This window comes from Hyaena hyaena, unplaced genomic scaffold (assembly GCF_003009895.1).
Source record: "Hyaena hyaena isolate Hyena2069 unplaced genomic scaffold, ASM300989v1 scaffold_79, whole genome shotgun sequence".
Lineage (NCBI taxonomy): Eukaryota > Metazoa > Chordata > Mammalia > Carnivora > Hyaenidae > Hyaena > Hyaena hyaena.
Window position 1 is genome coordinate 2852645 of NW_024080711.1, and position 15812 is coordinate 2868456.

The following is a 15812-nucleotide window of genomic DNA, read 5'->3' on the forward strand; positions in this document are numbered from 1 at the left end:
CGGTTAAGCGTCCGACTTCTGCTCAGGTCATGATCTCATGGTTCATGGGTTCAAGCCCCATGTCAGGCTCTGTGCTGACAGCTCAGAGCCTGGAGCCTGCTTTGGATTCTGTGTCTCCCTCTGTCTCTGCCCCTTCCCGGCTTACACTCTGTCTCTGTCTCTCAAAAGTAAACAAACATTGAAAATTTAAAAAAAAAAGGAGGCAAATTCGAGTGGTTGGATAGTTGCAGTTTATTTAATACATACCTCAGTTCAGACAAAATTACCGTCAGCTGTGTGTTCAGGGCCTGAGCCCAGACAGTGTTTGATGAGCCAGAATTTTATCTGATGTGACGTTAGGAGATTCTTCTGCCCAAATAGACTACGAGTGTCTTGCTTTGGTTTTTAGTCATGGAGGGAATGATTCACAGGTGGTTTCAGTGACTTTGGGCAGTGTGATCCCCTTCCCCAAAGAAAGCCAGGTGCTTGGGTTAAAGAGGAGTTGCCCCCTGTCCTGATCTCCACATGGCTTCCAGCTCTCATTTTTAATTTCTATGTGCTGCCTCTCTCCCAGATTCACTTCTAAAACACATGAGACTGGCAAGAAGTCATTGGGTGGAATTTGTCAGCAAGCTTTAGACGCAGCTGTTTCCCATCTTTTGGCAAAATCAGTGATTTGGCTTGTCTTCTGGATGGAATAAAAATTTTGAGACGGATGTCAAAAAAAGATGTACCCTAGGGGCACACAGATGTCCCACAACTTAGTACTATAGAGTTCACGGGGGAAAGAAATATAGATGGGCATTTTGCATGTAACCCTCAAGACTGGCAGGAGCATCAGTCTAAAAAGTGCAGTCTTAAAATTCCGTGTCTCAGCATCACTGTGTATGTGAATACTTGCTCAGACCACAAGCTTTGGAAATATACAGAACCTGTGTTAAGCTTCAGTTTCTTCTGCTATGAAATTAGAGTCACTCTTCCATCTTTCAGGCTTGAGAGGGCTGGCAGGGAGTAGGGCAGCTCAGGGTCTACTGCAGTAGCAGCTTTCACAACAATGTCTCCCTGACTGTGACACTTGGCACCCAGTAGGGTTGCCAGATAAAATTCAGGACACCCAATCAAACTTGAACTTCAGAAAAACAGTACGTTTTTTTTTTAAGTTTTTGTTTTAACGTTTATATATTTTTGAGAGAGGCAGAGTGCGAGCAGGGAGGAGCGGAGAGAGAGAGAGGGAGACAGAATCCAAAGCAGGCTCCAGGCTCTGAGCTGTCACCACAGAGCCCGACGCAGAACCCACAAACCGCGAGATCGTGACTTAAGCTGAAGTTGGACGCCTAACCAACTGAGCCACCCAGGTGCCCCAACAATAAGATTTTTTAGTGTAAGTGTGGCAGCAATGCTGAGGCCAGTTTCCAGGGTATAGGGCTGGATAGGACAAGCTCCATGGAGGGATTTGGGACATTGTACCTGATAGATAACCTCTGTGCCTCAACCTCCAACTGTCCCAGAAAGCCCGAGAGCCTCTCAGATCATTTACATGAGTCACTCTCCTACGTGAATTCACTGGAGCCCATTTCTGTTGCTTGTAGCTGAGAACCCTGACTGGTGCAGCGTCTGTAACGTCCATCTGTCTTCTGTTCCCACCGCCCCGAGCCTTCCCTGCAGTCATCAGGAACCTCCCGATCGCACAGTCTCTCTGGGGTTTCTTGGTTCTGTACCTTTTTCTGGTGGAGGAGTGTATAGAAGACACAGTGCATCCATGACCACCCTACAGGGAGGAAGCTAGGGGAACAAATACCCGACCTCAGTATGCTGCCGCACAACCCCTCTGCTCAGTAGCTAGTGGTGCCCATTGGCAAACCCACCTAGAAGCCAGTGGACAAGGGAGCCTTTCAGGACAGTGTCCTGGGACATGGAACAGGAAGGGTAGGGGCGAGAGTGAAGGTGGAAGGGCAGAAGGAATATATCCAGCATGTAGGGTATATCCACTGTCCTAGGTTCTCTAGAAGCAGAGCCTGAGATGGGAATTCTATGCAAGCGACTCCTGGAGACATTCCTGGAAGGAGAACTGTGTGAGGGAGAGAACAAGAGAGGTAGGATGGGCCAGGGGAAGGAGCTGGGCAGAGATGTGGTGTTAGGATTAGTCTAGTCTCAGCCTGATCCAATGAGTTGCTTTGGAGCAAAGGGACAGAAATTGTCCAGCTCAGAGGCAAGGGGCCTGGACTGTTGTACCCACACACACACTGACAAACACTTTTAGTTGATTATTTGCCGTGGAGTGTACCTGATATAACTGGCCAGGCCTCTCCTCGTAAGGGGGCTTCCTTCAGCCAAAGACAAGCCTTAGGAGAAGAGGGCAGCCATGAGCCATTAGCCATCAACATCCACCACAGCTAGAGGACAGATGCAGAGACTGGGTAAGTGGGCCTGGGTGGGCACCAATAGCATCTTCCAGAAGGACATGTACCACCTTGTTAACAGGGGGTAGCTCTGGGTGATGAGCTTCCTTTGTGCTTTTCTGTAGTTTACAAATTTTCCAACATTGATTTGGTTATTTTTGGAACAAGAAAATACATGTTAAATGAAATCCATGCGACAAAATCACCTGGTTTATTGCAGGCAAAAGCAACAGTAAATGGCCCCGTATTCCTGACCTCCAACAGTGACATCTTGACCACACCTGGCAGGTGATCCGTGCTCACTGTTAGCAGTGCCAGTCCTACAGCCTGGCCCTGTTTTTCTGCTTGTCATCAGAGCTTCTCAGCTTAGTTATCAGGCTTAAGGGGCCCATCCTTTAGCACTTAACAGGCACCAATTGTATGGCTCACAATCAAGTAGTTACCTAATGTGGCTAATGGAGAGCGGCACTGGGAGGAGACGAGACAGCTGGTGTTGGACCGTGAGTAATAATAAGTACAATATATGTGCCAAACATGTTGGGACCTTTAGATATGTTATCTTATTTCGTCCTTACAACAGCCTATGAAGTAGGGATTGTTATTCCTGTTTAATCAGTGAGGAAGTCTTTGGATTGGGGATTAAGAAACCAGAGTTCTAAGTTTTAATTAGCCATCAGTGAAAACTGAAAACCCTGGACCAAATGAATGGCTTTCCAATTATGTTTCTAGGAGCCCTGAGGCTCAGCAGAAATGCCCAGGGAACGGAGGAGCTGCTGAGAGGACAGGAGTGGCTATTTGTACCTCACCCACAGCAGCTCTGCCTTGATCTTTAAGTATCGGCAGGACTGGCTCCACAGGTATGCAACCAGTGCAGCTGCACAGGGTCTGCTGAGCTCAGAAGCACTCTGTGCTTAGGAGTTAATGCTCTGCAGCATTCTGGAAATGCTTAGTAATTGTATCTTTTAGGGGCGCCTGGGTGGCTTAGTCAGTTAAGCGTCCGACTTTCGCTTAGGTCATGATCTTGCGGTTCGGGCCCCGCATCGGGCTCTGTGCTGACTGCAGCTCAGAGCCTGGAGCTTATTTCAGAGCCTGTATCTCCCTCTCTCTCTGACCCTCCCCTGCTCACGCTGTCTCTCTCTCTCTCCTAGAAATAAATAAAAATATTAAAAAAATAAAATAAAATAAAAATAAAATAAAATTGACTAAAAACCCAGTTGAATAGCAGTGCTGACTGACCTGTAATACAGAAGTGCAATGCTAACCTTCATTCTAAAAAGTTAGCAGGAGTCTCAAAGGAGATTCCCAAGAGCCTCTGTGCTCTGATGGAAGGGGGAAGGGTGGGGTTGGAGACTCACTGAAAAAGAAAAAGCTCCTCTCCACTCTTCACCTCCATGCTGGGGGCACGATCCCCGTATCTGCAGTCAGAGCTCTGCATGCANGATAGATAACCTCTGTGCCTCAACCTCCAACTGTCCCAGAAAGCCCGAGAGCCTCTCAGATCATTTACATGAGTCACTCTCCTACGTGAATTCACTGGAGCCCATTTCTGTTGCTTGTAGCTGAGAACCCTGACTGGTGCAGCGTCTGTAACGTCCATCTGTCTTCTGTTCCCACCGCCCCGAGCCTTCCCTGCAGTCATCAGGAACCTCCCGATCGCACAGTCTCTCTGGGGTTTCTTGGTTCTGTACCTTTTTCTGGTGGAGGAGTGTATAGAAGACACAGTGCATCCATGACCACCCTACAGGGAGGAAGCTAGGGGAACAAATACCCGACCTCAGTATGCTGCCGCACAACCCCTCTGCTCAGTAGCTAGTGGTGCCCATTGGCAAACCCACCTAGAAGCCAGTGGACAAGGGAGCCTTTCAGGACAGTGTCCTGGGACATGGAACAGGAAGGGTAGGGGCGAGAGTGAAGGTGGAAGGGCAGAAGGAATATATCCAGCATGTAGGGTATATCCACTGTCCTAGGTTCTCTAGAAGCAGAGCCTGAGATGGGAATTCTATGCAAGCGACTCCTGGAGACATTCCTGGAAGGAGAACTGTGTGAGGGAGAGAACAAGAGAGGTAGGATGGGCCAGGGGAAGGAGCTGGGCAGAGATGTGGTGTTAGGATTAGTCTAGTCTCAGCCTGATCCAATGAGTTGCTTTGGAGCAAAGGGACAGAAATTGTCCAGCTCAGAGGCAAGGGGCCTGGACTGTTGTACCCACACACACACTGACAAACACTTTTAGTTGATTATTTGCCGTGGAGTGTACCTGATATAACTGGCCAGGCCTCTCCTCGTAAGGGGGCTTCCTTCAGCCAAAGACAAGCCTTAGGAGAAGAGGGCAGCCATGAGCCATTAGCCATCAACATCCACCACAGCTAGAGGACAGATGCAGAGACTGGGTAAGTGGGCCTGGGTGGGCACCAATAGCATCTTCCAGAAGGACATGTACCACCTTGTTAACAGGGGGTAGCTCTGGGTGATGAGCTTCCTTTGTGCTTTTCTGTAGTTTACAAATTTTCCAACATTGATTTGGTTATTTTTGGAACAAGAAAATACATGTTAAATGAAATCCATGCGACAAAATCACCTGGTTTATTGCAGGCAAAAGCAACAGTAAATGGCCCCGTATTCCTGACCTCCAACAGTGACATCTTGACCACACCTGGCAGGTGATCCGTGCTCACTGTTAGCAGTGCCAGTCCTACAGCCTGGCCCTGTTTTTCTGCTTGTCATCAGAGCTTCTCAGCTTAGTTATCAGGCTTAAGGGGCCCATCCTTTAGCACTTAACAGGCACCAATTGTATGGCTCACAATCAAGTAGTTACCTAATGTGGCTAATGGAGAGCGGCACTGGGAGGAGACGAGACAGCTGGTGTTGGACCGTGAGTAATAATAAGTACAATATATGTGCCAAACATGTTGGGACCTTTAGATATGTTATCTTATTTCGTCCTTACAACAGCCTATGAAGTAGGGATTGTTATTCCTGTTTAATCAGTGAGGAAGTCTTTGGATTGGGGATTAAGAAACCAGAGTTCTAAGTTTTAATTAGCCATCAGTGAAAACTGAAAACCCTGGACCAAATGAATGGCTTTCCAATTATGTTTCTAGGAGCCCTGAGGCTCAGCAGAAATGCCCAGGGAACGGAGGAGCTGCTGAGAGGACAGGAGTGGCTATTTGTACCTCACCCACAGCAGCTCTGCCTTGATCTTTAAGTATCGGCAGGACTGGCTCCACAGGTATGCAACCAGTGCAGCTGCACAGGGTCTGCTGAGCTCAGAAGCACTCTGTGCTTAGGAGTTAATGCTCTGCAGCATTCTGGAAATGCTTAGTAATTGTATCTTTTAGGGGCGCCTGGGTGGCTTAGTCAGTTAAGCGTCCGACTTTCGCTTAGGTCATGATCTTGCGGTTCGGGCCCCGCATCGGGCTCTGTGCTGACTGCAGCTCAGAGCCTGGAGCTTATTTCAGAGCCTGTATCTCCCTCTCTCTCTGACCCTCCCCTGCTCACGCTGTCTCTCTCTCTCTCTCTCCTAGAAATAAATTTAAAAAATTAAAAAAAAATAACTGTATCTTTTATTCTGTAGTTTGTAAGTGAAGGCCTATGGAACAATGGAGCAGGTGCCAGGGGCTTGGAGCTCTGACTCACGGTTGGGTCTATGTCCTGTTGCCTGTCTCCACTGCCTGCTCTTGGTCCCTGGTGAGGTCCTCAGCCTCCTTTTTCTGCTTTGCTCTCCTCCTCCTGGGTTATAAGCTGGGTTGCATTGTCAGGGAGAGAAGAAAGGGAGCCGTGTTCCATGGCCTCTAAATCCCACAGGGGCCTGGCCATGAGCATGGGGAGGATGGGCTCAGATACCTATCCTGAAGGTCTTAGATAAGAGGGTGGCCACCCCCACCCAGGCCAGAAGCACCGTAGTGCATTCCGTGGATGCTCTTACCCACCCTCAACCCAGACACCAAGTCATGAATGACATAGAAAATGGTAACATTTTGTTTGTTTGTTTTTTAAATTTGTTAAGTGTTTGTTTATTTTTGAGAGAGACAGAGCACAAGCAGGGGCAGAGCAGAGAGAGAGGGAGACACAGAATCCGAAGCAGGCTCCAGGCTCTGAGCTGTCAGCACAGAGCCCTATGTGGGGCTCGAGCCCACGAATTGTGAGATCATGACCTGAGCTGAAGTCGGATGCCTTACCAACTGAGCCACCCAGGTGCCCCCAAAATGGTAACATTTGTATAGCCTGTTGTGGTAAGCAGTCAAGGTAGTACTGCTTACCTTTGAGTCCCACTCAGGAGCCCCAAAAGCTGATGGCACACAGATGGTAGACTTAGGTAGATGGGGTCTCTGCCTCGGTCCTGTGTTCCCTTTTCTGCCCCCACCCCACGGGGCCCCACTCTTCCCTAGATAACAGGGCAAGTTATCTGGGGGCCAAGGGGACCCACCTGCCAAGTCCGCAGCCCTTCTTCAGCACTGGTTGTTTTATCCCCCAGTCCAACACAAACAAATATGTGGCCTTGCTGTGCATGACTAATGCACAGCTCACACCACTTGGGACTCACAGTGTGAATCCGACAGCCCTGGAACTGGTCTATCCACTATTAAGTCAGAGAAGTTCAGTTACACCAGTTCACCGTTGGATGTTCCAGCAATAGAATTTTTCTAAATGCTTGCATTCAGTGTATATATTTAAGCCACAGCAGGCAAGTAACAACAGTTTGGTTCCTGGATCACACTGAGAAGCTCTGTTCTAGACTATTCTATGGGTGCAGAGACTCTGGAATTACCAGCCCAAATCACACCAAGCCTGCTTCCGGGTTTTTCTGGGCCTCTTCTCCTGATTTCATTCTCCAGGTTGGCCCTCCCCTGGGCCAAGGGGCAGCCGTTCACTGGGATCAGTAGAGATGGAGATTGAATATGTGTGCTGGGGTGTCCGTACACATGCATCTGAGGCCCTTTTGGTGTAGGATGGAAGGGGGTGTGAAAAGAAAGGGAGGTAGGCTCCAGCTGATGGAGGAAGGGACCACAAAGATTTGGGGCAAGAATCTGTTTCTCCGCACATCCGGAACACATCCATAGTGCCCCTCATTCTACAGCCCCTCGTTCTACCAATTAGGAAACTCTAGACCAGCCATTTTCTATGGTGACTTTCAATGTTTTGAATTCTGGTTTCTATCCCGTGGCCACAGTTGAGAGCCTCTTAACATTTGTAGAGCAACTGGGTGATGTGTGGATGTACTATGTGTTGTTTGGATCACTGCTTCCTCAGATGTGTGGGGACTGTGGCCTTGTCAGCTCTGCCTAGTCAACCAATCCCCCTACCCCCTTTGTATATCAAATATACTGTGCTTCTGATGCATTCCTCTTGGCAAACATTTTCTCCACATTCTAGGAAAGGATTTTGTTTGTTTTCCTTAAGTTTGATTAAAAGCAAAGCCAGGCTAACTCCCCAAAATAAAGGCAAATGACTTGACAATTTAAAGAAATCCACACAGTTAGCCAATAGGCACATAAATAATATGGTATCTCTAGTAAATCAAAAAGTCTAAATCCAAGCGAAAGAGCCCAAATGTCCATCAACGGATGAATGGATAAAGAAGATGTGTTACTCGGCAATCAAAATGAATGAAATATTACCATTTGGAACTACGTGGATGGAACTAGAGGGTATTATGCTAAGCGAAATTAGTTAGAGAAAGACAGATATCATATGACTTCACTCATATGAGGACTTTAAGATACAAAACAGATGAACATAAGGGAAGGGAAGCAAAAATTATATAAAACTGGGGGGGGTAGACAAAAGATATGAGACTCTTAAATTTGGAGAACAAACAGAGGGTTACTGGAGGGGTTGTGGGAGGGGAGATGGGGTAAATGGGTAAAGGGCCCTAAGGAATCTACTCCTGAGTTCATTGTTGCACTACATGCTAACTAACTTGGATATTAATTAAAAAAATAAATTAAAAAAGAAAAATGTAAATGCAATGAGATACTTTATTTTGCCTCTTAAGTTAACAAAGATGAAAAACAAAAAGGAAACTATTCAGTGTTTTGTGAGGGTTTGGGGAATATTGCTATTTCATATACTATTGGCAGAGGGCAATAGGGTAATTGAAGAAAAATTCATAGAGGTAAATCTGGCAGTGTATCACAAAAGACTTTAAAATGTGCAAATCCTTTGAAATCTTGAGGACACTGTTCCATATTTTCTTACATCCACTAGTTGTTGATAATAAGTCTAATGTTGGGACACCTGGATGGCTCAGTTGGTTAAGCATCCAACTTGATTTTCAACTTGGGTCATAATCTCGCGGTTTGGGGGTTCAAGCCCCACATCAGGCTCTGCACTGATAGTGGAGCCTGCTTGGGATTCTTCCTCTCCCTCTTTCTCTGCCCCTCCCCTCCCAAAATAAATAAATAAGCTTCAGGGGGAAAAAAACGTAATGTTGATCTCACTGTTGTTTCATTTTCCCCCCCACTTCTGAAGCTTTTTCTTGTTAATAATGGTGTTTGAAATTTCACTAAGCTCTGTCTAGGTTGAGTTTTCTTTGTATTTGTCTTGCCAAGTGTTTGGTAGGCTGTTTCCACTTGGAGTTCGGAGCTCCTGGTCAAGATTAGCTCTTTCTGGCAAGCAGCCCCTAACCTGAGGCTATCATTCAGTTGCTTCATTAGAACAGATGGCGCCCCTATCTTCTATCACTTGCACAATTCCAAGGGATGGAGGAGCTCTGTGTCGTGAACTGGAGCAAAGACCCAGTGTGGTAACAGAAGATGCTCCCCGCCCCCCACCCCGTCACTCAGGAGATGACCAGGGCTTTAGGAGCTCGATGCCAGGAACTGAGGCAAAAGACCAAATATGTATTTCTTATCTTATCACAGTATCCCGCCTCACAGCCCACTGCGTCATTGCTGCCTGGCCTCAGGCCCTTGGCCTTCGTGTGGCTGTTGCAGAGCCTCTGCTGGCTTCTAGTCTCCCACCTGGTAGCTCTCCCTCCCTCGTGCTTCCTGGGCCCCCTTTTCTCTTTTCCATCAGATACTCATCATCCATGAATTCCTTGGTGTCGCCCTCTTGCTTTTCAGTGTAGTTAACCTCATTCTATCATTGCTTGCCATTTGTCATGGAAGAAACACATGCTCAGTCCAAGATCTTGAGATGGACTTGAGTATAAAAACTCTGTACAACCAGTAATTCCCCTTGTAGGAATAAATATTAAGGAAGGAATTAAGAATAAAGCTTTAACCCCAAGGAATTTCAAACACAGTAACATTTATTGTGAAAACAACCAAGCTGGGGGGGACTGAATAAGTGGTGACACAAGGGCGCCCGGCTGGCTCAGTTGGTTGATCGTCCAACTCTTGATCTTGGGATCATGAGTTCAAGTCCCATGTTGGGCATAGAACTTCCTTAAAATAAATAAATAAATAAATAAATAAATAAATAAATAGATAGATAGATAACACATCTACACGATGGCAGTCTAAGTGTGAAAACTACTATGGCAGAATATTTAATTGAATGGAAAAATGTCATTGATGTATTGTTACATAAACATTTCAGTTTACAAAATTATTTTAAAGTCTCATTTTTGTTAAAACACACACATATTCTTTTAGAAAAGGGTAGTGCTGCATGCTGGGATTCTGGTGACTTATTTTCTTTGTGGGTTTTTTCCACACACTCTTGGGGATTGTTTATGGCAACTGTCACATGTCATCCTTCACTTCCCTCCCCAAGGTGTGCTGGAAGATGGACCGTCCTCCAATGGCGTGCCCCGATCTACAGCCCCAGGTGGAATATCCAATCCGGAGAAGAAGATGAGCTGTGGGACCCAGTGCTCGAATCCCCAGAGCCTCACCTCAGGCCCTCTGACCCAGAAACAGAATGGCCTTCGTACCACGGAGGTAGGTGACAGCCACAGAACCCACATGGGACTGGAGCCAGGGGAGAAGCTTGCTTCGGTACTGGGCTACGCGTACCGAGATGGCACCCGGGGAAGAGGCAGGGACAGCGGTGGAAATTCTCCATGCCCCCCGTGTGAAGGTTGTTGCAAAGAAAATGGCAGGACCCCACCCCACCCCAACCCCTGCCTTGAGGTTTGCTATGTTTTTATGAATCAGGGGAAATGGGCCCTTGCTATCTGCACTCTGAAGGGGAAAACGTGTGTTTGTTTAAATACATCTTTGTTCAGGGATCTCCTTTTCACCGCGGCTCTCACCGTCCTGGCACCGGGGGCTGCGCTGGATACCAGAACCAGGCTTCGGCTGGGTGGTTGCAGGGCTCAGGGTTGACCGGGAAGGAGAGAGAAGACCGGTGTGGTAGGAGGTGAGCCGGACGTTTTACGGCACACCCTTTCTCCAGGCAGGCGGTGGGAGCGTCCCCTAGGGGGGCTGTCATTGCAGAATGCGGCGGCAGCATCACCGGCAGACGACTAGTTGTTTCTGGCTGGCCCCCCCGAGCCAGCGGGCATCCTTTGCATTCTTCCCTTTCACCCAGAGCTCTTGCTGGGGCGCGCTCCTCCGGTTGGCCCTGCTTACTCCCCGGGGAAAGAATGCCCTTAAAAGGCCCCCCACAGCCTCCAGGGTGGGGGAGTGGGTTGGAGGAAGTGGGGGGCCTCCTCCTCTTCCTCCCTTCCTCCTCCACCCCTTCCTCATCCCCATGCCCCATCCTCTGCAGAGTCGCTGCTCACCTGATGCTGATTGTCCAAACCCCACCTCCTCCCCCACCTCCCCTGTCAAAATGTACTGGTCCTGAGCCTGGGGCCAGTGGGGCCAGTGGGGCCAGTGCCGCCTGTTTTCTGAGGCTGCAGCCCGTTCTCTATCAATAGAAGTCTTGCTCCCATGAGTGAGTTGCCTCTTTAACCCTTGGTTAGAAAACCCGTTGCAAATTCAGCTCTGATGCTCATTAACTAAGTGGCCTGGCAGGACCCACTTAATCTCTCAGAGTCTCAGGTTCCTTAGCCACACACCAGAAATCATTCCAAAATGAGAGAACAGCAGGGACTGCTCTTCGTAAACTGGGAAGTGCCATAAGGAAGGCAGCAAGGATCAGCAAGGGGTGCGTAGGGACACAGCACTGCAACCTGGTGAAATGGAACACCGGTGCTGGCTCTTCAGACACTGTAGAAAGACATGGGTGGGGGAGGTGGACTTGAGGTTGACCTTCCTGTGGTCCTGTATCGCCTGCTTGGCCTGTGCATGAGCTGGCCTTTTAATAGCAATTTTTTTAAAGTTTATTTTGAGAGAGAGAGAGAGATGGCACGTGCAAGTGTGAGGGGGCAGAAAGAGAGAGAGAGAGGAGAATCCCAAGCAGCCTCCACACTGTCAGCACAGAGCCCCACGTGAGGCTCAGATCTTAAGAACCGCGAACTCATGACCTGAGCTGAAATCAAGTCAGACGCTTAACCAACTGAGCCACCCAGGCGCCCTCTCTGAGCTGGCCTTCTCGAGACCTAATAACCATTGTCTCTCCCAAGGGTAGGCCCCACAGAACTGTGCTCAGAAGCTCAGTGACTACTCTAGTGCAGGCCTTGACTTTCACTCCCTACCTTCCTCCCGACACATGTGCTGTCACCCTTTGAGTCCAGATGGGTCATGGTCGGCAGGGAGCAGCTTTGCCTGGTGTGTGGGGTCATCCACACACACTTGGTTCCTGGCTCCATACTTCATCATCTTAAAATTGTGCTCTGCAATTTGCCAAGTGCTTTTGGGTCTGCTGGTGCCTTAAATTCTTCCAAGAGCATCTTAGAATAAGCATCACCACTAACCCACAGAAAAGGAAACGGTTCATTTGACTTATGACATAGTTGCTAGAAGTGCTGGAGGTGGGTGCCAGGGACTTTAAATCGAAACAGGTGACTATTACAGAGATGGAGCATAGAGATGCTATTGCAGAAGAAGGTATCAGTCAGCTATGGCCACAGTAACGCTGCACTCCAAGCACACCAGTGTCCAGTAGCTTCAAACAACAATCTTTTTTTCCCCTCTTGCAGTCAGCTGCCACTTGAATGGCTAGGCCTCACTCCAGGCTCCAAGTGTAGCTTAATCTCTTCCATGTATATTATTTTGGGAATCAGGCCCAAAACACAGCAGCTCTCTGAGGTGTATCTTCTCATGACTATGGTAGAAAACCGAGAGGGCAAAACCAAACTTCTGGAACACTTTTCCTGTCTCTGCTCATATCATGCCACCTAATCTCCTATTGGCCCAGACAGGTCACATGGTTAAGCCCAACATCCATAGGGCAAGGGAGTATACGTTGTCCCCAGGGGAGAGACAGCAAAGGATTGAGGGCAGTAATGCTATCTACCACACGTAACAGTACATCAAGAAAACACCCATGTCGGTCCTAAGGGCAATGAGTTTTTATCAGATGACACACCCAGGTACCATCATCCGTATGAAAGCATAGAACATTATCACTACCCCAGAAATCTCCCTCGCGCCCCTCACCATGGTGACTGGGATGTGCCAGTCACTGTCCACCCCTGCAACCTAACCGCTCTTCTGACATCTGGCATTATAGACCAGTTTTATTTATGTTTTAGACTTTTATAAATGGAATCGTATGGTACGTGCTCTTTTGGGTCTGCCTTCTTTTGCTCAGTACAATGCTAGTGAGTGTCATCTATGGTATTGTGAGTTGCAAAGATTTCTTCATTTTCATTGTTATGTCTATTTTGGTCTGTAAATGTGACCATTCTACTTGAAGGACATTAAAGTTGTTTCCGGTTTGGAGCTATTGTGAACAACACAGCTATTAACATTCTTGTGCCGCCCTTTTGATGGACATTCCTTTCTTTTTGGTATATACTTAGGAATAGAGTTGCTGGCTCATAAGATGGGGATATATTATACTTTTATAGATACTGACAACTAGTTTTCCAAAGTGGTTATACCATTTTGCATGCTAACCAGCAGTGGGTGAATTCCAGTTATGGAACATAAGAACTTAAAGCCATTAAGTTGTGCTCAGTCTTCCTTAGGCCTGTGATAACAACCTTGCAGGCAGGTATAGGATACTAAGCACTTTGTTATATTATCTCACTCAATCCTCACAATGACTCTAAAATGTTGATATTATCTCCAGTTTACAGACGAGAAAAGAGACTCAGAAATAGCCAAGGGAAGCAGTCCCCACCACACACATACACACACACAAACACACACACACACACACACACACATACACATGGTGGATTCCGCCCTGGGGGAGGGAGTGAGGACCTATACACACACCTGACCAGCACAAGTGGCACTCACGGATAAGCCATCTGCGGGGCTTGTTTTCACAATGCAGTGAGCAATGGCTATGTTGTAACTACTTCCCAAGTAAGATCAGGGAGCAGACGGCTTCGGTTCTGCGTGTTAGGACAATTGCTGAAGTGTATCAGTGGCCTCTGTGTCCCGAGACCTCACCAGCCACCTGACGTCTCAAGTTCCTCGAAAGCCGTGGCAAAGCTTTTCTATCTACAGCGTGAATTTACAAGACATGTTTACCTCTGGTTGAAGTTTCTGTCCGCAGAGATGTCTCATACCAACACAGCTCTCAGCTGTGAAACTGCTCAGTGATAATCGTTTCTTACTAAACCCTCTGTGCCCTTCGGCATTCTGTCTCTTCCTAGCTGGTCTATACTCTGGGCTAAAGCTTCCTGCGTTTTCAGCGTCCTACTCAGGCAGTATCCACTCGCCTCTTCCATCTTTCTCTACCCGCCCAGGATGACCTATTACCGTTTCACGGTGTCCCCCTGTTTACCATCAGGCCACCTGGATAATGGACTTCGGGCACTTTTTAAAACTTTCTTTCTCCAGAGGAACCTGTGCGTGAAGTGTGCATCTTTATGCACTTGCGTACTGCAGTGTCCCATTCAGATTTACAAAACAGGTTTGAGTGTTAAAAGCAATCTTTGGTAGCCCTGGAAAATGTCAGTTCCTAAAAGCATTCTTTGGATTCGTTCTTGTAATGTTCTTCCACTGAGTTGCATCTATGTGCCAGGTGTTGTTCTTATGCCAAGGGTCCGGGAGTGGAAAAGGCACACGTGACCTTTACTCCAAAGTAGCTGCCAGTTTTAATGGGGTAAGGCTGGGGTGTCAGACAATATAAAATAAACGAACAACAGCTTTATCAATTTGAAATAGTGCTATTTATTTCAAGGAAACAAAAGACCACTAGGAGGGGAGGGCAACCCCTATGTTTCACACAGATGCCACCCAGAGGTTCAGATTGCTTCCCTAAGAGTGACGGGGACAGCGAGTGGTGCTAATTGCTGTGAGCAACAGCATCTCGTGTTCTGGGCCGCACTCCACTTCTGTCCCATCAAACAAGCCTTAGCTTCCTTATTTCAGTTCCTTCTGGCCTCTGTCTTGTGCCTGGTGTTAACAGGTGACAACTAGCAAAAAAGATGTGACAAAAACGATCTTTCGCGAATGAGAACAGTCTCCATAGAGAGCACTTTCTCTTTCTCTACTGCTCCTTGACTTCCCCCAGTCCCTTGGGGCCTTTGAGACATTTCAGCACCTTAGTAATCATTGACTGGGCCTCCTTCCCCCAGCTCCTTCCCTGAGCTCAGTAAGAACACCCGAGGAAGTTCTTAGCTGCTAATTGATTGTTCAGGAAGTCTGCACTGCCTCCAAAGCTTTGCTCTTGAATGTGCCAATTTCTCAGGCTTAGGATCCCTCTTTTGCTGCCCCAGAACCATCTCTTCAAGTATTTGGCTAAGGTCGAAACATGTATGAGGATCTGCTCTGAGCAGATAAAGCGTGACTGTGTGGCTGGCCTCCCATTGAGCCTTCGAGTCTTCAGAAACTGAGTCATTTTGAGTTGCTTTATTGTTCTTGGTGAAGCGGCCACCAGACTGTGCTGAAGAACTTGGCCGATGTCTGGTTCTCAGCTAAGGAGCTCTCTCTTTCTGCTCCCCCTCCCCCCACACCCAGTGTCTGACTGGCGTCAAGGTTCCGTCCAGTCCAGGGACGATGGGTGAGGCCTCACAGAAATGGCCGTGGCCAGAGAGGGAGGCCTGATCCAGAAAGGAGGGTGGGACAAGCCCAGAATCTCTCCTGGGTGGTGGTAATATGAGATATAGGAGAAGAGTTTGGAAAGTAAATAGGAGTTTCTCTTAGGAAAACAAAAACATGTCATCAAAAGGAAGGTGGGGACAAAAGAAACCACTGAGGAAAACCAGAGAGGGAGACCTGTCAGAAGGCCACTTCGATGCACATTCTAGTTCGAGCATGGGTAAAGGAGACAATTTAGCAGTAAAGGGATGTGGAGGGTGTGTGTGTGTGGGGGGGTGTGTGTGTGGGTGTGTGTGTGTGTGTGTAGTGACTTCCACTACCTCTATATATGCATCCATATACTGGCTGCTACCTTATATAGGTGAGGAATTACAAGACTGACTATTCATCTAAGGGTCTGCAGAGAAACCAATTCGATTAGAAGACCCTCTAATATATTCTT

General features: G+C 47.7%; 1 protein-coding gene across 1 annotated transcript in view; it reads left to right on the plus strand.

The window, feature by feature from the left end:
* The window catches only part of BAALC (BAALC binder of MAP3K1 and KLF4), a 95485-nt gene that overhangs the window by 63743 nt on the left and 15930 nt on the right, over window positions 1–15812 (plus strand). Inside the window, exon 2 of the mRNA XM_039233855.1 lies at window positions 10095–10261. Within this exon, the coding sequence (XP_039089786.1) occupies window positions 10095–10261 (167 nt within the window). The remainder of the gene's footprint in view (window positions 1–10094; window positions 10262–15812) is intronic.